This window comes from Australozyma saopauloensis, chromosome 3, assembly GCF_035610405.1.
Source record: "Australozyma saopauloensis chromosome 3, complete sequence".
Taxonomy (NCBI): Eukaryota; Fungi; Ascomycota; class Pichiomycetes; order Serinales; family Metschnikowiaceae; genus Australozyma; species Australozyma saopauloensis.
The window spans coordinates 369,858-393,773 of NC_086133.1; the positions used below are offsets into that span (position 1 = coordinate 369,858).

At 44.7% G+C, this 23,916-nt stretch overlaps 10 protein-coding genes and 1 non-coding gene across 11 annotated transcripts; 6 read left to right on the forward strand and 5 right to left on the reverse strand.

The window, feature by feature from the left end:
- Nucleotides 1-407: 407 nt before the first annotated feature.
- PUMCH_002331 (uncharacterized protein) lies at nucleotides 408-2,042 on the forward strand (the record flags this gene model as incomplete). Its single annotated transcript, XM_063021345.1, has 1 exon — nucleotides 408-2,042. The coding sequence occupies one exon, from the start codon at nucleotides 408-410 to the stop codon at nucleotides 2,040-2,042; it is 1,635 nt and encodes a 544-aa protein (XP_062877415.1).
- A 137-nt stretch (nucleotides 2,043-2,179) lies between these two features.
- On the reverse strand, nucleotides 2,180-3,295 carry PUMCH_002332 (uncharacterized protein; the record flags this gene model as incomplete). The annotated part of the gene is made up of 1 exon (XM_063021346.1): nucleotides 2,180-3,295. The coding sequence occupies one exon, from the start codon at nucleotides 3,293-3,295 to the stop codon at nucleotides 2,180-2,182; it is 1,116 nt and encodes a 371-aa protein (XP_062877416.1).
- A 499-nt stretch (nucleotides 3,296-3,794) lies between these two features.
- On the reverse strand, nucleotides 3,795-6,638 carry PUMCH_002333 (uncharacterized protein; the record flags this gene model as incomplete). The annotated part of the gene is made up of 1 exon (XM_063021347.1): nucleotides 3,795-6,638. The coding sequence occupies one exon, from the start codon at nucleotides 6,636-6,638 to the stop codon at nucleotides 3,795-3,797; it is 2,844 nt and encodes a 947-aa protein (XP_062877417.1).
- Nucleotides 6,639-7,084: 446 nt separating this feature from the next.
- On the forward strand, nucleotides 7,085-8,875 carry PUMCH_002334 (uncharacterized protein; the record flags this gene model as incomplete). The annotated part of the gene is made up of 1 exon (XM_063021348.1): nucleotides 7,085-8,875. The coding sequence occupies one exon, from the start codon at nucleotides 7,085-7,087 to the stop codon at nucleotides 8,873-8,875; it is 1,791 nt and encodes a 596-aa protein (XP_062877418.1).
- Nucleotides 8,876-9,701: 826 nt separating this feature from the next.
- On the forward strand, nucleotides 9,702-10,979 carry PUMCH_002335 (uncharacterized protein; the record flags this gene model as incomplete). The annotated part of the gene is made up of 1 exon (XM_063021349.1): nucleotides 9,702-10,979. The coding sequence occupies one exon, from the start codon at nucleotides 9,702-9,704 to the stop codon at nucleotides 10,977-10,979; it is 1,278 nt and encodes a 425-aa protein (XP_062877419.1).
- A 2,048-nt stretch (nucleotides 10,980-13,027) lies between these two features.
- Nucleotides 13,028-14,038, reverse strand: PUMCH_002336 (uncharacterized protein; the record flags this gene model as incomplete). Its single annotated transcript, XM_063021350.1, has 1 exon — nucleotides 13,028-14,038. The coding sequence occupies one exon, from the start codon at nucleotides 14,036-14,038 to the stop codon at nucleotides 13,028-13,030; it is 1,011 nt and encodes a 336-aa protein (XP_062877420.1).
- Nucleotides 14,039-15,626: 1,588 nt separating this feature from the next.
- Nucleotides 15,627-16,634, reverse strand: PUMCH_002337 (uncharacterized protein; the record flags this gene model as incomplete). The annotated part of the gene is made up of 1 exon (XM_063021351.1): nucleotides 15,627-16,634. The coding sequence occupies one exon, from the start codon at nucleotides 16,632-16,634 to the stop codon at nucleotides 15,627-15,629; it is 1,008 nt and encodes a 335-aa protein (XP_062877421.1).
- Nucleotides 16,635-17,539: 905 nt separating this feature from the next.
- Nucleotides 17,540-18,880, forward strand: PUMCH_002338 (uncharacterized protein; the record flags this gene model as incomplete). Its single annotated transcript, XM_063021352.1, has 1 exon — nucleotides 17,540-18,880. The coding sequence occupies one exon, from the start codon at nucleotides 17,540-17,542 to the stop codon at nucleotides 18,878-18,880; it is 1,341 nt and encodes a 446-aa protein (XP_062877422.1).
- A 312-nt stretch (nucleotides 18,881-19,192) lies between these two features.
- Nucleotides 19,193-20,827, reverse strand: PUMCH_002339 (uncharacterized protein; the record flags this gene model as incomplete). The annotated part of the gene is made up of 1 exon (XM_063021353.1): nucleotides 19,193-20,827. One exon carries the CDS (start codon nucleotides 20,825-20,827, stop codon nucleotides 19,193-19,195), a length of 1,635 nt encoding a protein of 544 aa, XP_062877423.1.
- A 1,683-nt stretch (nucleotides 20,828-22,510) lies between these two features.
- PUMCH_002340 lies at nucleotides 22,511-22,584 on the forward strand. Its single transcript has one exon. It is a non-coding gene; the product is annotated as a tRNA-Ile (tRNA).
- A 64-nt stretch (nucleotides 22,585-22,648) lies between these two features.
- PUMCH_002341 (uncharacterized protein) lies at nucleotides 22,649-23,818 on the forward strand (the record flags this gene model as incomplete). Its single annotated transcript, XM_063021354.1, has 1 exon — nucleotides 22,649-23,818. The coding sequence occupies one exon, from the start codon at nucleotides 22,649-22,651 to the stop codon at nucleotides 23,816-23,818; it is 1,170 nt and encodes a 389-aa protein (XP_062877424.1).
- Between the last annotated feature and the right edge of the window lie 98 nt (nucleotides 23,819-23,916).

Consider the following 23,916-nt stretch of genomic DNA (forward strand, 5'->3'; position numbering starts at 1 on the left):
CAGGGAATCTTCTTTGGGACATAAAATCTTCACTTCTTCACTTCTTCTGGTTTCGGATGGGGCCCTATTTATTTATAGTCTATCTATGTTTGCATTCCACGGAATAGGCCTGGAAGCACTAATGCATTATTTATATGTTAGAACTAATCTTCTATGCTGTATGTAATAAAACATTGTAATTCTATTCAAGTGTTGCACATCCTTCTTAAGCAACCATCAGTGATACTCACCATACGAATTGAAAAGTGTACCGATATCCTTGACTCAAAAAGGAACACCAAATCCATCCCACCATCCTCTACCAAACACTAAAAAAAATCGAGTCACCTCCATCTTCTTCAAGGCTGTCAGCGTCATCCCAGCCAGGCCCGTGCACCAAAAGCTATCTCACTTTTTTCACACAACCCATGATCAGACTTTTTCTTCGAAGCACCGTCAACTCCGTCCGAAAAATGTCTACCTCTGCCGCCGGAACCGAGCCGGCACCCGCCAAGGTCGCCAAAGCTGTTAACGCGGGCGCCAAGCAAAAGAAGTCTAAGAAAAACGATCTGTATCTCTTGAAAACCCCAAAAGGAACCAAGGACTGGGCCGATAAGGACATGGTTCTCCGTGAGGAGATCTTCGGCACTCTCTCTAAAGTTTTCAAGAGACACGGAGGTGTCACCATTGACACCCCAGTGTTCGAGCTCCGGGAGTTCTTGACCGGAAAGTATGGTGAAGACTCCAAGTTGATCTACAACTTGGAAGATCAGGGAGGTGAGTTGACCTCGTTGAGATACGACTTGACTGTTCCTTTTGCCCGTTTTGTGGCTACCAACAGCATTGCCAACATCAAGAGATACCACATTGCTAAGGTCTACAGAAGAGACCAGCCTGCCATGACCAAAGGCAGAATGAGAGAGTTTTACCAGTGTGACTTTGATGTTGCAGGCGCCTACGATACCATGATTCCAGATGCCGAGGTCTTGGCTGTCACCTGTGAGGGTTTGCTCGGTTTGGGTATCCGTGACTTCAAGATCAAAGTCAACCACAGAAAGATTTTGGACGGTATCTTCCAGGCTTGTGGTGTCAAGGAAGAGGATGTCAGAAAAATCTCCTCTGCTGTCGATAAATTGGACAAGTTGCCATGGGAAGCTGTCAAGAAGGAGATGACCGTGGAGAAGGGCCAGCTGGAGGAAGTCGCCGACAAGATCGGTGAGTTCGTCAAGGTCTCTGGCTCTATTGTTCAGACTCTCGACTACTTGCGCTCTGCAACCCTTTTGAAGGACTCTGAAGCCGCTCAACAAGGTATCAAGGATATGGAGAGTTTGGCTGAATATGCCGAGGCTTTCTCTATCGAGGGCCACTTGTCATTTGACTTGTCGCTTGCCCGTGGTTTGGACTACTACACTGGTATGATTTTCGAGGCTGTCACCGCTGGCTCTGCTCCACCTACCAACGCTGAAGAGCTCAAGAAGAAGGCTCAAGGTAAGGAGGCTGGTAAGGAAGTCGAGGATGCCAGTGAGTACGTCGGTATTGGTTCTGTTGCCGCTGGTGGCCGTTACGACAACTTGGTTGGTATGTTCTCAAACGGTAAAACCGTTCCTTGTGTCGGTACCTCTTTTGGTGTTGAGCGTTTGTTCTCCATTGTCAAGGCTCGTTCCGCCAAGGACTGGGACAAGTTGTCTCCAACTCACACTGACGTCTTCATCATGGCCTTCGGTGGTGGCGAAGGCTGGACTGGTTTCTTGAAGGAGAGAATGGCCGTTGCCAAGAAGTTGTGGACTGCCGGTGTCAACGCTGAGTATGTCTACAAAGCCAAGGTCAACCCACGTAAACAGTTCGACGCTGCCGAAAAGTCTGGTGCTAAGGTCGCCGTCATCTTGGGTAAGGAAGAATTCCCAGCCGGTAAGGTCAGAGTGAAGATTTTGGGTCGTGGTGACGACAGTACCGAGGGTGATCTTGTTGACGCTGACAACTTTGTTGACTACGTCAAGGAACAGTTGTCTTCCTACCACGAGGATGGTGTCGATGTTGTTGCCAGAATGGTGAAGAACTTGTAGATAAGTATAAGCATTAATAGATAATTTGGAAAACTTGAAATAGGAGTGGTTCGATGCTACAGGGTTGACGCTAATGTCATACTCTATATTTTATCATGATATAAAAAGCCCAATGTGTGTTACAAACGAATTTTAACTTAATTTTTATCCAACCCCCTAATTCTGGAACCGTGGCGCTCAGATCCTGGTCTCTTGACTCTGCACCACAAGGTGTTCACGTCATCGAAGCAGAAGTCCCACAAAACGCGGCACCAAGAATCTACTTGTGGCAAAGGATCATAGAACTCACTGGCAATTCTTTTAAGCTCAGGCAACTTGGTCCATGCAATGAATGGGAAGTCGTGGTGCTCATTGTGGTAGCCTACATTCCAGGTCACCAAGTTCAAAGAACCATAGTATGAATATGTTTCGGCGGGAAGAAGCTGGGGCGAGACATTCTCTTTCTCGGTCGCAGAGATCGATCTGCGAGGGACATTGTTCTTATTCAAAACATAGTGCTCCGAGATAAAGTGGCCCGCGCAAGGGTGCAAGGAGCCCGCGAGGAAAGACGACATGATGAAGTAAAAAAACGAGTTCCAGCCCCACATCTTCACCATCGCCAAATCCAACAAAATCTGGGCAACCACATTCAAGAGATGGATGTAGGTGAAGCGGATGTTGGTGATGAACATGGGTCTGAGAGCATAGAACAAGATCTGGAACGTCGCGAAGAACACTTTGCCCAACACATTCAGCAACACAATGCTCTCGAAGCGGGTTGGCAAGTCTGTGTCCAAATACTCATCTCCCTGGAACTTGTGATGTAACTGGTGGTATGGAGTGAACGACGCTGAGTATGGAATCCCGATGGGAAAGTTGGTGAAGATGGCAAAAAGCTTGTTGGCAAGCGGCTTCTTGAAAAGAAGATTGTGCGACAACTCGTGGATTGCGAGAAAGATGGCCTGGTTGGACGTGGCTCCGATCACGTATGCCAAAGCGAAAAACTTAAGAGTAAAGGGGTTCGTCTCTCTCAAATAGTAGGCCACAGAAAACTGGAGCACCACGACCATCGCAACCAACCACTTGGTCAAGGGCTCGTGGCCCGTCAACTTGGTCACCTCGGGATGTTTGGCCAAAATCTCCTTTCTTCTTGCAGCATGAGGTTCTGCTTCCTTGGTCCAGTAGTATTCACTCAAGGTTTCTATAGATGCATCCGCAGGAGGAGTTTCCACCTCGTAGGTCTGCTGGGATACACGGTGGGTGATGTTGGCCATGTGAATATAGGGTGTACGCTTTTTTTGAGGCTGAATCTAGGGAAGAAACAAGTCTAAAAAGGAAAGGACAGTATGGTAATTTCCCCATATACGACGCGCGGCTGTCTGCAGGGCGATGGCTTCGAAAACCAGTTTTTGATCTGGTGACACCACCTTTGATGGGCTGTGCGATCGCGCCACTTGGAGTGAAAAAATTTATAGCCGCATAGGAGATCTAAGAAGTGTCTTTTTAGGTAACATTTTCGATGCTCGGCTGTTTTCACCAAATTATGGTGGACGTTGTTCTGTTAGAGTGCATCACGCAATGCACCCTGAGACTGGCAGTGAAATCTCATGTAGATAATTTCGTCGTGCAGCAAGTTCTAACTTATGTATACAAAGATTAAGGTATTGCCGATATTTGCGTCGCTGGCTCGTTGCCAGTGCTTACATTAATTTTCGTCTGTATGGTATTAGGTTCGTGCGTCCAGTGGAGCATTAGAGCATGGGACTAGGACTATTAGTGGTATTGAGGATACATGTTGCCATAGCCCGGATAGTTCCGATCAGATTCCGTCCAAGGTCTTCCTTGGTCCATTCCGTATTGCTGCTGAACAGTACCACCGCTGCTATAGTTGGGATCAGGTTGAGATGACAGAAATCCACCTCCGCCAACATATGGAAAACCGAACGGTCCACTACCCATAGTGGGCTGCATTTGCGGCGGCACATTCGGATTTTGTGCCGAAGACGGATTCATCCCCATTCCGAAATTTGGCGCGTAGTAGCTCATGGGCATTAAGGGCATCTGCATTGGCGCGTATTGTGGCCCGCTTGGCGCCTGTCCTGGAACATAACCCGACCAAGAAGGTGCAAAAACCGGGGCCGAAGATTCTAGATGTTGTGCAGGATAAGACATTCTGGGTTCTGGCGGATGCAAGATGTGTAATGGCTCGGTGGTTTGTAAATTGGTCTGCAAGTTGGTTGTGGGCCCCAAGGGGTTGGCAGCACCCACTTGGTTTGCAGGTTCATTCATTTGCGTTTTCTTCTTCTCCACACTGGCGATTATCACCTGAGACTCCTCGTCTTTAGCATCCAGTGCATATCCTTCCTCGGATACGATTGAGTCAACCATTTCGGCAAGACCTCCCGTGTTCTCTGAGGCCTGGCCAGATTTGCGCACTAGGATCTTGGGCGCGTGGCCGATAATCATTGCTTCTATCTCCTTGAATGTGGAAGGTGCATCTGGCTTCTCTGGTGTGGAAACGCGAATTTCTGAAACATCTGGATCCTTGGAAGCCACATCGATTTTCGGTGTTTGCTCTTTCGCCTTGGTTTTTTTGCTTGGTTTTTTCGGCTTAGGAGTATCAGGCTTAGGATCTCTTGTCTTTGTTTTCGTGTTTTTTGCTTTTGGTGGTGTCTGCGTTGCAGGTACTTCGATCTTTTCGGCAACTATTTGATCACCGTCCGTTGATAATCGCGAGCCAAAGAGCTTCTTTGACATCACCACAATGGCATTGATTCTCATGAGGGTCTCATATCTGGAGCATTCGCCAGCAATTACTCGCTGACGATCAAAATCATTTTGTGTACTTCCAAGCTCCAACTCTTTGTTGATTCGGAGTACTGCTTGATTGTCCAAAAAGCTTGGGATTTGTCCAGACAGTGTGTAAAAGTAAGAACCATACAAAAGATCAATGTTGTTGCTTGCGAACAAATGTGAATCGTTGAAGTCCTTGAACTGACAGCCAATGGGTGTGAAATCCTTGAAGTTCACATCTTCTGCAAAGTAGTGTGACCTCACTGGTACTTCCAGATTCTGGAAAGATTCTAAAGCATTCATCTTGACCTCTTCATCGTCGCTGTCGATTATAAGATTCATAAGCTTGGCCACAGTGTTTATGAACTCGTTGTCAATGCGTTGAGATACATTGTCACTTTTTCTGATAAATGCAAATATAAGCCTCATATTTCTCAAAAGCGATTCAAGATTAATCAGGTCTGGGGGTAATACACACACAGAAGAAAGATACTTTTGGAAGTACTTGAATGTGAAAGCACCGAATCTTTTGGCGACATCAAACTTTTTCTCATCTTCTGCCAAAGTTAAGAAGCATATAAGCATGGTAATATGGTCAGTGACTAGGGTTGAAATCGCCGCTATGTGGCGGGTCTGAGGCTTTGTGAAAAGAATGTCAAGCAAGTCTGTCTCGACTTTACATGAGTAGAGAGGCTTCCTGTAAGCCGTTGTGAAGAAATAGTCAGCAACAATTCTCATCAAGATGTTGTTTACATCGGAAGCAGTGAGAGATGCTTGTGGTTTGTGTACTGTGTCGTTGTACAGGTGTTCAAGCCATTGTTTAGTAAATAGAGCATGAATGTTGTATCTTCCAACCGTGGTTGCCGTATCACGGGTGAATTGTGATCTCAAAAACCAGGTTGCGGCCGTGAATTTCTCCCCGAGAGCATTGTGGATCACACCCATGTGGTTGTATGGCTCATGCATAGTCGGCAAGATTCCAATGCATTTCGAGTAATAGCGCATAGGCTTCAAATATAATTTATTGGCCAAGCTGGTATCAGCAGAGCCGCTTTTGAGATTCTTGTAGTACGCAGTGACGCTCTTTACGGGCTGCACGTACGTGAGATCAATTTGGGCCGCATGTCTGCTCAAATTGCCTAGGTTCAACAAACAATAGAATACTGCGTAAGAAAGAGTTGAGTTGAAGTCGGAGCTTGTGGATAGAAGGGGCTGCAGATTCTGTTGCAGGCCGTCTTGCAGGCCCTGAGTCAAGCGCATTTGCAGAGCTGCAACACTAGATTTAGCAGAGCCAGTTGAGGCTCCAAGGGCAAGATCGTCTAGAAAACCTTTGGGGATCAATGGATTAGAGTAGTTCTTCATAATGTGAACAATTTCGTCTTCGTAGAAGGCCGATGCCGTGGTGACAAGCTTTGTGAAGGCCTCGTTCAACTTGCGCATTTCGACGACCCTCAACTGGGGCTTCGCCTTCGGCTGGCCGCTCTTCAGAGCCTTGGCGCTGTTGCGAAACGACTCCGCCAGAAGCGCCAACAACTCGGCATGTTGGCGCTGGTAGAACTTCACGATCGGATGGTGGAACTTGGCCCACATCGTCTGCAAAAGCTCGATCAGCGCCAAGGTGGTGGAGTCCACCTGGGCAGGACCTTCCACATCAAACTGCGCGCGGAACTGCGCCAAGTCTGCAGCGATCCACGCCGTGAACTTTGCCTGGAGAACGGTGACAAAGCCCTGGAGAAGGGCCTGATCTACAAATTTGGCAGCTAAGAACTCCGCGAGCTGGGCCGAATACTGCTCGACGGCAGAGGAAATATGCGGCGGGATCATTTGTGCTTGGGATGCCACACGATTGTCATCAGCCACCAGCTAACTAATTTTTGGGAGTAATGTGGAGCGGTGAAGCGATGGTACTGTAGGGTGCTGATCTCACAGTGTAGGTGAAAGAGTGCGTAACATAAATTTTCACGCCTGTATGGTGGCGGCAGCGACCGGGGTGAGCGAGGGCCTGGGAGACCCAAGCAAGAGTGACAGACGCCACTAGCAGGGAATATAAATAGAGGGTCTTTCGCAATGAAATATTTTGGAGCGTGCTCTTTTTAAAAAAAATCCCAAATTTTTGTCCCGCACTTGTACCCCCGCGGAAGTGCCTTCCCTGTGTGCGTTCTCTCCCTCGCATTCTCCCTATAGCAATTTCTACCTGGATCTGGGGACTCGCACTCTACTGTACATTTTCCACCGTTCTACCCCCTACCACTACCTTCTTCTCCCACATCATGTCCGAGACGTCGTTTTTCGCCAGAAACAGGACCGCCATCGTGGCCTCCGTAGTGGCCCTCGCCGGTGTGGCCGGTGTTTACTACCTCAACAAGTCGCTGTCGGTGGAACAGGGCCCCAGTGAGCCCGCCTCCAAAAAGAAGAAGAACAAGAAGAAAAAGTCCGCCAAGGAGTCGGACGCTTCCTCTTCCGCTGAGCCAGAGAAACCGAAGACGGCAGAGGCCAAGCCTCCTTATCCCGTCGATGCCAACGGCTTCCCTGCCTACTCGGACGACGTCATTGAGCTGCTTCTGAGTGAGGACAAGGAGAAGTGGGCCCAGGCACTCAAAACCGCCGGTAACGAGAAGTACAAGGCTCAGATCTTCGAGGATGCCATTGTGTTCTACTCCGCTGCATTGCAGATCAAGAAAGACCCCGTCTTCTACTCCAACAGATCCGCCTGTTACGCTGCCTTGAACAAGCACAAGGAGGTCATTGACGATGCTTCTGCTGCTATCGAAATCAAGCGCGACTACGCCAAGTGTATCTTGCGTCGTGCTAACTCCTACGAGGCTTTGGAGATGTACCCAGAGGCCATGCTTGACTTGACTGCTTTGACCATCTTCGGTGGTTTCAACACCAGATCCGTAGAGCTGTCCTTGGAGAAGGTCTTGCAAAAGCACTCCATCCGTATTGTTGAAGAAAACATGAAGAACAGAGTTCCTGAGTTGCCATCTGCCTCCACCATTGGCTCTTTCTTCGGCACCTATGTTCCTGAGACCTCCCCTGAGGGCATCTCCGCCGAGTCTGAGATCCCTGACAAGTACTTGTATGATGCCTTGGAGAACATCAACCTCAACACTGCTGAGGGTTACGAAAAGGCTGACTCTTTCTTGAACCAAGCTCTTGCTGCTTACAATGTTGACACCTTGACTGCTGAGTCCCCTGAGGCCGCCAAGGCTTCCATTGCCTTGGAATATGTTGCTGCTTTCCAATTCATGAAGAACGTTCCTAATGAAGCTTCCGAGCTCATTGAGAAGGCTGTGGCCTTGAAGCCAAGAGCCAGAACCTACATTACCAGAGCTTTAATCAACGCCGACAGATCCTCTTTCACTGAGGCTCTCGCCGACTTCCAGCGTGCTCTTGACATGAACCCTGAGAACCCCGATGTTTACTACCACTTGGGTCAAATGTTCTACCTCACCTCCGACTTGGACTCTGCTAGAAAGAACTTCGAGAAGGCTAAGGAATACAACCCAGAAAACCTCTACGCTTACATCCAATTGGCATGTATTATCTACAAACAAGGTAACTTCGATGAGGCTGAGAAGGCTTTCACCGATGCTCGTTTGAAGTTCCCAACTTCTCCTGAAATTTTGAACTACTACGGTGAGATCTTGGCTGATCACAACAACATCAAGGGTGCCATTAAGCAGTACGAAATTGCTGCTAGATTGCAAGATGCTTTGCCAAACTACAGTGTTGGTGCCATTCCATTGATCAACAAGGCCTCCTTGATTTCTAGAGAGGGTCTTGAACAATTGCCAATCGCTGAGGAGTTGCTCACCAAGGCCTGCGAGTTGGACCCTAAGTCCGAGATTGCAAGAATTTCTCTTGCACAAGTTAAGTTGCAGACTGACAAGCCTGAAGAGGCTGTCGAGTTGTTCGAGGTTGGTTCCCAATTGGCTAGAACTTTTGAAGAGAAGGTGCAAGCTACTTCTTTCGCTGAGGCCACCAAGATGCAATTAAGAATCAAGGAGGATCCTGTCTTGAGTGCCAAGATCAGCGAGTACTTGTCTGCTAACCCATAAGTATGCTCTCTGTACTAGCTTTATATTCGGGACTGATCATCTAAAAGGAAGGATGATGTGATGTGGGTGCCCTAGGGCACTCTCTGTATATATTACCATGAATTCCTCCACAATACACGAAATTTATTTATACTAAGGGCGCGTCAAGGTTGTGTTCTGTGTGTCTGATATGCACTGCGGTTAATTCGGCCTATTCTCGCCTATTCTCGCCTAAATTTGCTTTGAACCCAGACCCTTACGAATTCTGATCTAAACTTTCCATTGATCTCCAGGCAAGGCCGATTTCTGTGTCAACCAGTAGCTATTGCTCAGTGTATGTATGGGGCAAAAAAAACTAACCCTCGACGATTTTAATTGAATTGAGAGAAACAACGCCTTAGTCCTTATTCCTAAGGCTCTGTATATGGCATTTTGAAGACGTGTATTTGTTTACGGAGTAGGCGGTTTCACATATGAAACCGCTTAGGTGTAAGCGAGAACTAAGCGAGATTAAGCGAAAAACTCGAAAAGAGAATGTGGAAGTTGAAAATTGAAAACCGTTTGGCATTTCCTTGAACATATTCGCTTTTTTGAATTGTCTAGCCTTCTCCGGGTTCCGATATCTCAAAGGGGGGTTGAGTTTTGCAGCCATTGACCAAAAGGGAAGCTTCCTGCACCCGGAAATCAAGGAACTGGTCTTAAAAACTATAAAAGACCCACTTTTATCCCCAATTCTCTGATAATTCCAGTGACTTTTTTTCATAGCCTACGGAACATTTCTTGCTTTGTAAGCTCCCAAACATCGGACACATCCCTTCAACTATCTTAGGTCACGAACTCGATAGCCATGATCGGTAACTCAAATGACTATCAGACTAGCAACATGGACGGAAAAAATGAGAAAAAAGCATTGCTTCCATCGCTCATGATGACTCCATACGAGTCCAATCAAGCGAAGGCTTTTTGTTCTCTGTCGCAGGACTCGTCGCAGGTCAACTCGTCATTCAGACAGAACCAGTTGTGGAACAATTCTGTTGCTTCTCTGATTTCCAACGCAGAGAACAGTGGCTATTCTGGTGCTGATTCACAATTCCAGTTGCCCGACTTTATCAACCACCAGCTCTACCATCCCACGCCTGTGAAACATTCCATGCAAAACAATTTATCGAGGCTTCAGGATATGAGGGCTGGTGAGAGCGGCGCAATTGAACCAAACACTATTTCTTCCTCTTTCAGTAACTATGACACGGATTACTTTACTCCTGAGACGATGGACAAATTGACTTTGAACGACCCGTTCAAGACAAAGATGACATTAGCTACTGAGAACGCCGCATCTCAGTCTGAATCTAACTATTCTCAGAAGAAAAGATATACTGTCAACTCCAGCACCGGGAATTACGCTCCCTTCAATGATGCTAGAGGCAGAGCCATCGAGACGAAGCAACCTCTCATTTCTCAATACGCTGCCAGAAATCCTTCTCATGGTAACTTTGGATACACTTCTCAGGGTGCTCTCTCTCAAGGACCTGCCTCTCAGGGCACAGCATCGAGTCGCAACAACGCTCACAGTATGGTGTCGCCACATCTGCTGCAATACCAAACGAGTCACACTTCCATGCGGTCTGCCGATGAGGACAGCTTAGAGGCCATGAAAATAGAACTCTTGTTTAAGGAGCAAGTTAACAAGACCTTGAACGGAAAGTTGTCTGAGTTGAAGACAAGCTACGACAAGTTGAAGTCTGCAAATGACTCCTCCCACAATGACCAGGTGCAGATGCCAACAAACTTTCATCACTTGTTTAAAGATCTCACACGCACCTTAAATGAAAGAACCTTGGAGTTAGACGAGACAAAGGCCAGGTTGGAGGCCGTGCTCGTTGGTCTTGTCATGAGCAAGGACAAGACCATCACTGACCATGGCTCCTTCGATGCTCAGGAGTTGGCCCACCGTATCACAAACAAGATGAACGTGTTGAGTTGTGAGAACAAGGCTCTTTTAAACATGGTCAGCTTTAGCAACAAGCAGAGCTTGATGGTCGAGCTTGGTTTGTTGCGCAACGAAAATAAGGCCTTGAAGGAGAAGTTGAAGGAGTCCTCTCAGAAGAATCAGGCTATTAACTGAGAGCTTTTTTCCCTCCGGCTTACTACCAGTCAGGATTTCTGGCAAATGTGACTGGCAATTCGTGTATTGTTGGCCTCTTCCCGTATGTGCTAGGACGGCAAGGCCAACATACCACCCCGTTTAATAATAATTTAGTTCAATAATTTAATACGTTCCAACAATCATTTGTAAAGGCTCGCTGGAGGCGACTTTCATGCTGCAGAGATCATACCATAATTCATCGCCATTACTATAAGTCTATTCACATTCCTGATCAAAAGCCCGAAATCCCCAAGAAATCTCTCCATGAGCTCCATGTGTCCAACTCTACGTCGTAGATGTACGCCATCGAATGGCGCAACGACGATTGTAAGTACTGAGGCTGATAGTCGTAGATCATCATCACTAGCGCCCATGTTAGTACCGCAAAGTACTTCCACGATTTTCCGTAGATTTTATTCTTGAACCGCTGCGCGTGCACATCCGTGAGATCTCTGTATTTCACGGACTCTCCCCTGACCCGCAAAGTTGGCTGTGTACATTGCAAGTACTTATCGAGTATGATCTTACCAGAAGCTATTAACACTCGAGAGAAACAGTACAATGTGATCTGATGGGTGATGCCCGCATTGAACAAGTTGAAGTGCTGTGAGTAGACCACCCATCCAGCTAGAGCTCCAGCAATGAACTTCACCACACTAGAGTTCGAACCAATGAAAGAGTCTTGTTTCAAGATGTTCAATGCGCATTTATAGATGACAGCAAACAGTGCCAATACAAGCGAGTGATCTTTGGTCGCCTTAAAGACCAGCTTCAAACGAGGCTTCAATGGACCCAGTCGGTACAACAAATTGATCACGAGGGCATGGGAAAAACGGATTTTTCCTCCGTATACAATACCATTCCGAGATGACCGAATGATCTCAAGGAGAGGTCGGTACGCAGGGTTGGCGAGGATCGACATAAGGTGTTGTTGTATGTGTAGAAGTATGGTACTACTATGTGTGGAGATGGAGTGTGGAGTAATGAGCCGAGAGCCGAAATATGAGAGATACGACAATACTCGGTGAAGAATCAGAATTTGGTAATCTTGTGATTTCTGGGGGTAACTGTTTAGTATTGATTGAACATGTGTTGATTTTTATGAAATCTTGTTGGTGGTTTTGTTCCAGTTTGACTCATTGTCCGAGGGTTTGCAAATTTAGATGCACGAAACAGAATACAAGTAAAGTTTTAAACCTGGAATAAAATTCCATCTCGAGAATTTATGTTTATTTTGTGATTCTGAGTTAATTGGATGCCATTCAATCGCGATACGAAACTACGTTTTGTACGGTAGAAGGATTGTCTTTCGTTGTAGAGTTCACTCTGTTTGTTGACAGCATCTAGACGGTAGTGAAATGATTGAGACCAAAGCAAATAAATATCAGTAGTAATTAGGAACATATAATCCCAATCTGAAATAGTCTACGATTTGTCACCGCTGTGGTAGGGAAACAGAGTGTTGTTTGATGCGCTTCGGAGACATAGGAGTATCTCCGATGGTTGTATGATGTGGTTGCAAAAGAAAGAAAATCAATCCAATGCTTTAGATCGCTGTATACGCGTACTCCTAAAATAACTTCCACCCACAAGCCACTGAGTTTCTCTCTTTGGCAATTCTCATGTGCAAGAATACCCGTACTTCGCTGTAGTTAATTAAGTCAAGGGCCCAATTCATTCGTTGAGTTTATTCTGAAAATAGGAGAATCATATTGAAGTATTCATTCTTCTTCTACATAATTGGACGCTTGAGTTAGTCTAGGTGTGTCGCAGACTCTTTGAGATTAAAACTACCATCAGCAACACCACATGAATAATTATGAAATAAATACCTTGAGTCATATTTAAGACCAACTTTTTTTCTATTCTCTTTTCTGGATCCATCGAATTCTCTCAAGCCAACTAAAGCCACCAGTGCTCCCCATTAAAAACTCGAAAGATAAAATCCGCTTTAAGATGATGCGATCGCCCAATTGGTCTGTGATATCAGTATTTGAAACTGAAACCCTTTGCAGAAGGTTTCGCTTCTACTCTTGCTTATCCTTGTGTTCACCATCAACAAGTGGTCCGACCCGCGGAAGATATCCACCCTTCCTCCAAAAGCGGAGCCTGATTTTCGAACAGAATGGCGGAGATGGCCAGTTTTCGTCTGGCCACTCAAAGTATGATGCCGCTTCCTCGTATATTGGTTTCACATCGGGGTGATATGACCAAAGATAGAAGAGCACATTTCCATTCGCCAAAGACACTAAAATGAAAAATGCAACTACGCTTAAACCGAAACATACTGGTATCCTGTAGCGATACTTTTCCTCAAATTGTTTTGGAGTATTCTTCCAGAAGAAGACAAAAATGGCGGCAAAGCTTGCTGCTGGAGCATGGTCGTCAATGACCTTTGGTATATCAACAATTCTAGATATTCCATAATGGTTCATAATGTAAAAATTCCACCAGACACCTTGATACTCACGTGTGTAGAGCAAACTGAGTTGCGAGAGATTACCATGAATACAGACGTCTAATTCTTTCATGAGCGAATTAAAAGGAACTGAAGACAGCGCTGATACTCCATATAACCAATTTGTCTCCCAAAAGATTTTCTTGAGATCGGTTTTCAAGAGCTTAAGATCTTCTACCCATTTCTTCGGTTCTGGCCTCCAAGGTGGTTTTGAGCCATTTCTCATTTCATTCGTTGATTTGATCATAGCCGTCTCCCAGGTTTGATACTTATCGACTCTAGCAAAAGTTTCTGTCAAAAGCCTTTCTACAGCTATTTCAATGAGATCCACATTTAAGCCTGAAGCTTTTAGCTCCTCGGTACGGTGACCCACTATAATCCCACAATCACGCCGTAAATTAGAATAGAAACCTTCAATTGGAAATTCTGTCAACCGTTCTGCTGAATAAGGTTTATTAGTAGACTCCTGGCTTTCTTGTGGGCTCAGGGTTGAACCAGATTGAGACTCGGAGGTGTTCTGCAGTTCGAGATCTGATGAGGGCCGACGACGATGGATACCTAATCTCTCAAGCCATTTCATCGTAGAATTTTGAGTTTGATTAATCTTATTGGTGGCGTAGCGTCGGTCTCAAGAGAAGGTTGTAGTGGCTTAACTTGACGGTAGTGGCTGCAAAAGAAAGTAGGGAAGGGGCGATGCAGACGTGGCGGCTCGCTATGAACACCAACTACGAAACTTCAGTAAGTTAAAAATTTTCTTATGTTATAGAGATTCATTTACATTGAATTTACTCGATCTTGTCCATTCTTAAGTACTGTTTTCCGTTCTGTTCGGAAACATCAACGGATTTCAACCAAATGCTCTCAAAATTACAAAAAAAGAATCATAAAGTACATGAAGTATCTACTTAAAGCTATCCAGCAAGACCGCCGAGGATGGGATAAGTTTTGATGGAGGAATTGTTGGTAGATGTTTTGATTCAACACAAAAAGCCTGATTAATTTATATGTGCGCGGAAAAAAACTTGGGACAACCCTCAATCACCAAACCGGGAACAATTAAAATACATTAAAGAGCTCCAATCAACCTATCTCTGGTTCTTTTTAATGATTTTTGTATTTATAATTTGGCTAAACAATGATCTGGTACTGTACTCAATACTGTCAGACTGTCTGTCAAATCTAGTAGAGGTATGGATGTAACATTCCGATGGAGACAAACCGGTGCACATAACCATTTTTGTCCTAAGTTTTAAATTATGGAGCTTTCAATCACAGTAAATCCTTCTTTTATCACTACCTAGAAGGACAGTGGACGTGGTAAATGAACCAAGTCATTAGTGAATCAAGTAGAGATTTAGGATGATTGATGTGCAGGTGGTTTACCTGCAGGATATCGAATCTCATGAGCAAGAATATCCGTGCTCTGTTGTAGTTAAACAAGTCTAGGGCCCAATTCATTCATTGGGTTCGTTGAAAAATTACGAGAATCATATAATGTTTATTCTTATTCTACAAAATTCGAAGCTTGAGTTTAGTGTGCATGGATTCTCGGCATGGAGAGAACTGTTGGGTAACTCATAGGGTACTAAGACTAGAATACCGAGTTAAGAATATCGAGATGGCTTTTCGACGCTAGGACAAGAGGCATTGAATGAGAAGCTCTGGATATGGACGTTACGGCATTACAGAAGCATCGGGGTGCTAAAGGCCCTTCGACAAGCCTTAGATGAGCCAATGATGGCCCTTGTATATCCAGAGGTGAAGTTCATCGGCTTGGCCAAGATCTAACCAGTGGGCCAGATCTGGCTATAAGTATGGCCAGCTATGGTTGATTATAGAGAGCAACTAATACAGGTTTTCTAACCAAAGTAATAACCGAGTAAACAGATCATCCGACATGAATGATCGTACTAACAGGAACTCTTTGAGCTTAAACCAATAGCGACATCAAATGAAAACTCGGAGTTAGGTACCTTTATTCATACTTAAGCTTAATATTTTTTTTGACATCTCTTGAGCCAACTAAAGCCACCATTGCTCCCCATCACAACCTCATGAGATAAAGACCGCATTTAGATGATTCGGTCACCCTTTCCGTTTGTGATTACAGTAGTTGAAACTGACACCCTTCGCAGAAGGTTCTGCTTCTAATCATACTTAAATCCCTCTTATTCAACATCGGTAAATGGTCCGGCCCGCGGAACATAACCATCAGTTTGTTTCTTCCAAAATCGCCATGTAAACTCAGAACCAAATTTTGAAGATGGCCAGTTGCTCTCTGCCCATACGATACATGATGTCGCATGCTCGTACAATGGTCTCACACTAGGGCGGAATGAAAAGAAGTAGAATGCCAACTTTCCATCCGAGATCGATAATAAAAGACCATAAATGATTATATCAGCTATGGCGACCACTGTAAAAAGACAAACAAGATCCTCTTCGATCCACAGAGAGTTAAACCAGTGAAGGGCGTAGAAGAATCCAACCATAAGAAAGAAAAAGACATGGTGTTTAGCATGATCTGTCTGTCTCAATAGAGGAAACCCATAATAATACATACGGTAAAACTTCCACCAGGCGCCTAGAAACTCACGCTTGTAGAGTAATCTGAGTTGTGAGAGGTGTTCACGAAGACAGAAGTCTAATTTTTCAATGAGCAGATTGCACAACTCTGCAGTCAAGTCCGGACACAAGCTAAACCGGTTTTGCTGATTCAAAATAAAGGAGAGCTTAGATTCAAAGAAATCAACATCTTTTAGCCATTCATCTGGTCTCAGGTAATTCAGCGCAAAAAGGCCATTCTTCATACGATTCAATGCATCGATCATATAGGACTCCCTGCTCCGATGCTGATTAACTGCAAAGAGAATATCTTCGGTAAGTCCCTCCGCAGCGTATCTGTAGGAATAATTGGTAAGTGGGCTCAAACATTCTCTCAGCTCGATCAAATGAGTATTCGCTATGTCAAAAATTTCATCTCGGAGTCTAGGATAAAATTCCCCAATGTGGACTTCCGTCAACCTTTTAGTTGAAAATGGATCATCAAAACCGTCACTTTCCTCTTGTTGTCTCATCTCTGAACCAGATTGAGACTCGAGAATGCTCTGCAATCCGGATCCTGATGTGCGCTGACGAGCCCAAAATGAGAAAAAATCCAAAACGGGTTTGATCATTAAATAATCTTTGTTATCTCTGATTGGCGGTGTTGAGACAGTCGTGTAAGAAGACGCTAGTGGCTATAATTGAAAGTAGTGTAGAAGCGGGGGCGACATGTAAGTGCACTACCAAAACTGACTATACAAATTAAATTACTTGAAATCCAATGTATATTATGGATAAGTTGTTGCATTAGAAAATACTGCCCGTCTCATTATCTGACTTGCTGGTTTCGGTTTTGTTCTGCTTTAGGGTCACTGGCCCTAACTCTCACATCGTCTGAGGCTTAATTCCATACACACTTCAGTGACACCAGAGTCACTCCATTCAAGTGAAACATTTCCATAAATTATAGCAAAACAAATAGCAAAAATAAAAATTCACAGAGTTGAAACTCTCCGTTTTTTATTAATACTTTTTGTTTTCACTAGCACATGTGACTTTTGTCGCATCTCAACGTCCTTCAACCCGTCGATCTATGGCCAGGGCCGGTGCAGGTCCTCACTACCTTTTTTGACTTTTTTCTCACCTCGCCTTTTTTTCCACTCACACCTCTCCGATCCAAATAGTCCCCTCCGGCCCATTTCTGCTGCGAAAACTATCTAGATCGACCTTCGCATTTATCTGCTTCATATATACTCGAGCAGGCTGCATTGTATCTTCTGCAATCCTTGAAAGTTCGTGGATTCCCATCTACTTTCCATCCGCTGAACTTCCCCAGAAAAAGGCCAGTAATTTTCTCGTCAGCAAACTGCACGTATTTAATCTGTGAATTTATTCATCGTCGTCATTCAAAATTGCTGAACCAATTTGGTTTCGTAGCAAAACCCCATTCCCAGAAAAATTGTCGCTGAGTTTCATCCAAACAACTTAGTCATCAAGCACACAATCTTAAAAAAAAAAAGAAGCAATAATTACAAAAATGTCTGTCTCGTACGCCGATGCAGCATCGACCAAAGTTCCCGGAAAACCCGAGGAGTCTTCGGAACAACCAGTGTCTCAGAACTCCGATGTAAGCGAAACCATACCTGCAACCGAGCAAAAGGAAAGCAGGTCCACCGAAACCGAGAAAACCGAGAAACCCAGCAAGGCTTTGGCCCCGGCTCCTGTTCCTGCCAAGTCTGTGTGGGGTTCCACGGCGACACAGTCCAGCGCATCGATGGTTGATGAACAAAAATTCCCTACGCCAGGTCAGGTTCCTCAAGCCGCACAAAACTCTAACAAGAACTCTGCCAAGTTCGTCAAGTCTAACAAATGGATTCCAATCACCGCCAAAGTGGTCTTCACTAGTCCTAGAAATGCTCCATCTAGTAGTGGAAACGGCTCTTCTCAAAAGGGAAAGCGGAAGAGTAAGGCTCCTAGAAAGAAGTCCACCAGTGGCGGCCCTCATGTTGAAGGATCATTGAAGAAGGACGATGCATCCAAGGAAGATGACTCAGAAACTGTTGCTACTGACGGTGCTTCTGAGTCTGATGCGCTTCATTCTTCCTCCGAGGCCCATTCACAACAACAATCTGGCGACGCTAAGCAGCGCTCCACTAACTCCTCTAACTACAATCAACAAAAAGGTTACAAAAAGTACCAAAATGGATCCTATGGTTCCAGAGCCTCGGGCTCTCAGCAACAACAGTTGCCTTTGCATCGCCACCAGAGTAATGGGTACTATCAACCTATGATACCACAGCAATTCCAGGCTAATAACAAACAGTACAGATCCATGTCGAATTCTTACGGAAGAAACGGTAGCAATGGAAACCTTGCAATGCCTGGTTACACCGGGCCCAACAGTCGCTCAATGCAAGGTTCCATGACTTTCATTCCTCATCACCCACAGCCTATGATGGGTGGCATGCCTTACGCCCCTATGCCTGTCCAAATTCCCCCACCTTTGAGCCCTAAACAGAATCCTCAACAAGCTTTGACCCAACAAATAGACTACTACTTCTCTTTGGAGAACTTGATAAGAGATCTTTTCTTGAGAAAGAATATGGGAACTGAGGGTTGGGTCGACTTGGACTTGATTTTGAACTTTAAAAGAGTTGAGATTATCATCAATGGTCTTAGAAATTCCATTGAAGAGGAAGACGAGAAGGTGAAGGAGGAAACTTTGGACAAAGCTATCGTTACAGCAGTTCAACAATGTGAAAACCTAGAAATTGGTTACTTGAATGGCAAGGAGGATTACAATGCCACTGCGACTGAGATTCAATTGAGAGTTAAGTACAACTTCGAGCAGTGGTTATTGCCAGACAACGTTCTTTGATTCAGTATATAATCCTAGCGCCGTCAGACTTGTGAACGAATAGAATTTGCTACTCATATGGGTTTCATTATGATTTGAAAATTCTCTTCGTTCATGCCCATTTTTGATATTCTTTACCCAAAGCCGTTCCTAGCTGAAGGCTAACCGCCTAGCTGAAGGCTAACCGCCTAGCTGAAGGCTAGCCGGTTTGATTTCTGATTCCTCCACGGAGGACTCGATAATACAGAGTTAAACTCAGTTGTCAATACTAATCTACCGCCAAATATAACATCAGAATATCAAAAAAATTATGGATTGAATTAAATTATGTCCTTAGGCCGACAATTTATCGTCAGCTTCGGAATCGTATTGCAGCTTCTCACCGTCACTAGGATGGACCTCCAAACTTTTAATGATGAAGTCCTCGGCCACTGCGCCATCTAAATACTCCAAGTCCTCCTCGGGAATTATATACTTCCAGAGCCATTTTGCGCAAAACATGAAGAACAACAACACACCTGGGAACCCGACTGCTCCTCTAGTCAAAGTAATTGCGAATTCAGCAACACCAGCAACGAATTGTAAGGTGAGATAAATGTAAAAGTATTTTAACTTGTGCTTCGGAATGCGCGACAACTCTTTCCACATAGGCAAGGCATCGGGATCGCTTTCAATATAGTCATTATCCAAAAACAACCATCTGATTTTGTTAATCACAGCACCTTCATGGAAGCCATTGATACCCATAATGAAGAAAAGACCACACAAAACTGCTTGGGGAATTAAACCTAATATGATCAAAAATGGCCCAGTCATCAACACAAATGTAAAAACGCCCTGAAGAGTATTGGTAAGACGCTGTTCAACGACGGAAATTGGTTTGCCATTATGATCATGAACCACGAGAGATGCCGTGTGAAGAGGAGCTTGAGGAATTAAGCCATTTGGAGCTGGGATTCCCAAAATACCAGAAATACCAGTCGTGAGTCCGAGAAGCATGAAGTCCCAGTGGAAAGCAGCGGGTTTCTTTAATGGGTATTCTTTCAGCTGACACATGAGAGATGAGACATTATGATCAAAGTAGAACAAAAATGTCAAGAGGAGAGCAAATGGCACAGCAATGAAAACATCACCCACAGAGATGTTCTCTCCAGGCCAAAAATGAATGAACCAGCCATGTGCTCTACCTACAGCGGCCGAATTAGTTGTGGGTTCGAAGGCGCGGCTGGTAGCAAGTCTAGAGAGATGCACATCACCCAAATAGCCGCCAAAATGGATAAAGCCCGTGAAAAAGATGACCGAGAGAGGCACACCATAGTCAACGAAAATCTTACGGATCCAAGGTTTAAAGTAATGTAGCTGGGAGCCAAAGACCGTAGCTCCAAGACCGAAAAGGACCATGAGAAGCGCGATTGTGACCGAGGCAAATCCAGCTGCAACGCCGTCAGTTTCAAACTGACGAACAAGCATCTCACCAGCCTTGTGACAATAGACGATACAAATAAAAAAACCGAATACCTCGCAAGAGAAGTTGGAGATGATCTTCATGAACGACACCCAATTGAAGTATGCAATGATGAAGTGCATGACCATTCCCCACAAGTAGATCCAGCACATGAAGGGAAAGAAAGGCGTTCCCCTTGGCTTCATTATTTCGTACACCGTGTAACTGAAAATGGCGATGGGTCCAGTCACACCCACGATACATAGGGGTTGTCCCGATAAGAGCCCAAAGACCACACCAGCCATGGCAGAGCTCATGAGCACTTCATTGACACCATACGAATTATCGGTTCTGTCGAACATATCCTGAGCGAATGCGATCGCCGGAAGCAAGTTGGTGAAGAAAATGAACACCACCGAGGGGATCACTCTGTAGTTGTATGCATCTTTAAGGTCGGACCAGTAGTAAGGTCCACGACATCGGAGGTCATTTAGAATGCCCCGGCCCCAAAGAATCTGCCGCATGGTATGATATCGAAGTGTCTGGTTGTACTCCGTGTAGGGCTATAGATTTTGATGAGTTCTTGAACAGTGACTATACCGATGTGATGAGTTACTGTACAGATGATGAGAGATGAGATGAGATGAGCGCCACCTTAGTGAAAAATGCAAAGGAGAGGTGGGCGGCAATATATAAAACAGGGCAAACGAGCTATGGGTCGTTGCGGCTGAGATGGCGAGAGGGCCGAATAAATAGATTGTGACAAGATCTGGATAGAAGTGGCGGAGTGGATGCAATTAAACGGTGCGGCACCATGCCGGTTGCTAAATTAAATGTGCTAATAAAGATGGCACACGCGAGCCGCAAACTGCGGGCACAAAAAACAGCGGCGCCGGCGTTAGAAGACGGCTGATTTGAAAACCAAAAGACGTTTCAATTCAAGCCGTTTTGCACTCGAATTCGCCTTTCTTGGCGGCTCTTCTCCTATTCTCATTAGGCATTGATGTCATGTTTCAACGCCGCATCAATGCGAGGCCTGCAGATGGACAGATTAATTAATCTGGCAGCGTACGAACACTGTACCTGAAGGTCGTAATCTGGGAAATTAAGATGGAAGAAGTTGCAATATCCAGGACATCCACCGGACGCTTTTTCCAAAGTTCAATTATTTTTGTATTGTGACCCATGAAATTGGTTTCCCGCCTCAGAAACGAGGGTGTCGCATTTTGTCCACTAATCGCATACAAGTGTCAATTGCTGATCAGGGGAGTAGCGTGGAGGTTTGTGGGGCGACAGGCGTCACATCCGCGTCGAAATTTTGGGCGCCAGCGAGGACTGTTTTGCTGGGTTGCTAGTCGGTTTTCTGGAGATCATATAGTTAGGGTTGTTCCGATGATCATCTCTAGTCACTCTGTGGTACTGAAACAATTAACAGAGTTGATTTAATTATAGTTTCACAAAAATCAAAAACACAGCCGCAGAAAGTTTTTCTCGTTGAATCAATTGGAGAATTTTGGTGATGTAATTTCGCGTTTCGATTGTGATTCCATTCCACTGTGTGGGGCCTGACAGGTATGACGTAGCCCATCATTGTTCCATTTTTAGAGTCCTTGTACCCAAGTGAAGGGGTGTGAACATTCTACGTGTAAGGGGACCTAATCGCAATTTTGACGAATTGTAACATGTCAAGTTAAAATAGGCTATGAGAAAATGTACACTTCGGAGCTTCTTGAGAAGACTGGAACGTACGTCGCTATATTTCCGTACTCACAGAAACTTTTTGCCTCAAAAAGAATAGCTCTCTCCTGTTGAAATTACCAGTTAGAACCTTCCTTTGATTCGTGACTCGCGAATTCTGAACACTTGACCCTATATGGAACAATTGACAGAAGTTGCAGGAAGCACGTAGTGTGTGTTCTAAAGAGGGGTGCTTAAGAAGGAGGAAATTAAAACTATTCACTAAACCAATTATCCGTCTTATTGTAAATGACTAAATTCCATGATACTCCGCAGCCTAAATCGAAAGAAATTGCTTTTATTGATTCAATGAACACCCAATCAATTACCTAGGACGTCAAAATTGTAAAAAGGACCTAGTTAAAGCTTACTCGTATATTTCATCACTGAAGTTCTTGCAAAATTTAGTAGCAGCAGCGCAAAAAAAATCAATGACATATAAAACTGCTGTTCCCCGGAGTATATACAAAGGTCCCTTGGCCCAGTTGGTTAAGGCGTGGTGCTAATAACGCCAAGATCAGCAGTTCGATCCTGCTAGGGACCATTTCTTTTTGTATCTCTTACTCTTTTTGTTTTCCTAAATCTCCTTCCTTCTACAATTATGACAGATGGGTTTTGATGATCTGCTTGTAGTTCATGTGGGGGCAGGTTTTCACTCTCCAAAACTCAATTCATCATATAAGAAGCTCATCAAATCAGCATTACAATGTGATCTGATACAGGATGTCGCATCTATAGTGGAAAAGGATCCATTAACCAATACTGGGTTCGGTTGTAATGTCGATAGAAATGGACATGGCTCGCTGGATGCCTCTTACATCCGAGTGAGGCACGAAAAGGTGACTGAGGCAATTGCACTATTGCAAATAAGCAACGACAATCCGACAGAGACAGTGTTGGAGGCTGTGAATTGGCTCGATCAGGAGTATGCCAAAGACTCAATATCATCTCTGTTGGGGCTCCTGAGGCCGCTTATGATGGAGTATCGAGATTTACAGAAATTTAGAGGTATGGGAATTGAAGATGAGGCCGATTTGGTTCGACCCTCAACGAGAAAAGCGTACAAAAGAATTGCGGCCTTGTTCGGACAACAAGCACAAGAATCAGATGTCAAGGCAGATCAACCCAATAATACCCGAACAAAACGCAAGAATCAAACGACAAATAGCAATCTTTCTATTGGGAAGCGGAAAAAAATGAGTGATTTGGAAGCAGCGACGCTGGAAGCAGAATCGGCAACCGACGAGTGCAACGTTCAAGATACGGTTGGAATTATGCACTTCAATTCAGAGGGCTACGAATTAGCGTCTTCTTCAGGAGGAACCTTTTTTCGCATTCCTGGAAGAGTCAGTTGTGCGGGCGTGCTTGGCGCTGGCATTGCCTTCAGTTGCGTTAACCATATCAAGGTATCAACGATGTGTACCGGAAACGGAGACGACATAACACGAATGAATTTAGCTTCTTATCTCAGTGACGCATTCACTACTCATTTGGATACATTGTCAGAAGATACCCCCGATTTTGGAAAGATATTGATAGAGATGGTGCTACGAAAGTCTAAGCAATATGAACTATCTGGAGTTGACCATAACAATGAACCATCGATATATTTAGGAGTAATCATGGTGATAGAAACTCGCGAGTACAAACGATTGGTTTACTGTCATAGTACTGAGTCATTTTACTTTGGATTCAAACTGAAGGGAGGGACAGAAATTGTTTTAAGCCGAAAGGACAACAACTCAAACAAGTTTTTATATGGTGAATATATTCTATGAAATTCCAATTAAGAGAACTCATATATAGGCTAAAGAAAGCCTTGAACATAATGATGTATCGACAATCAAACTTACACGCGGACAGCCTACATTGAGTA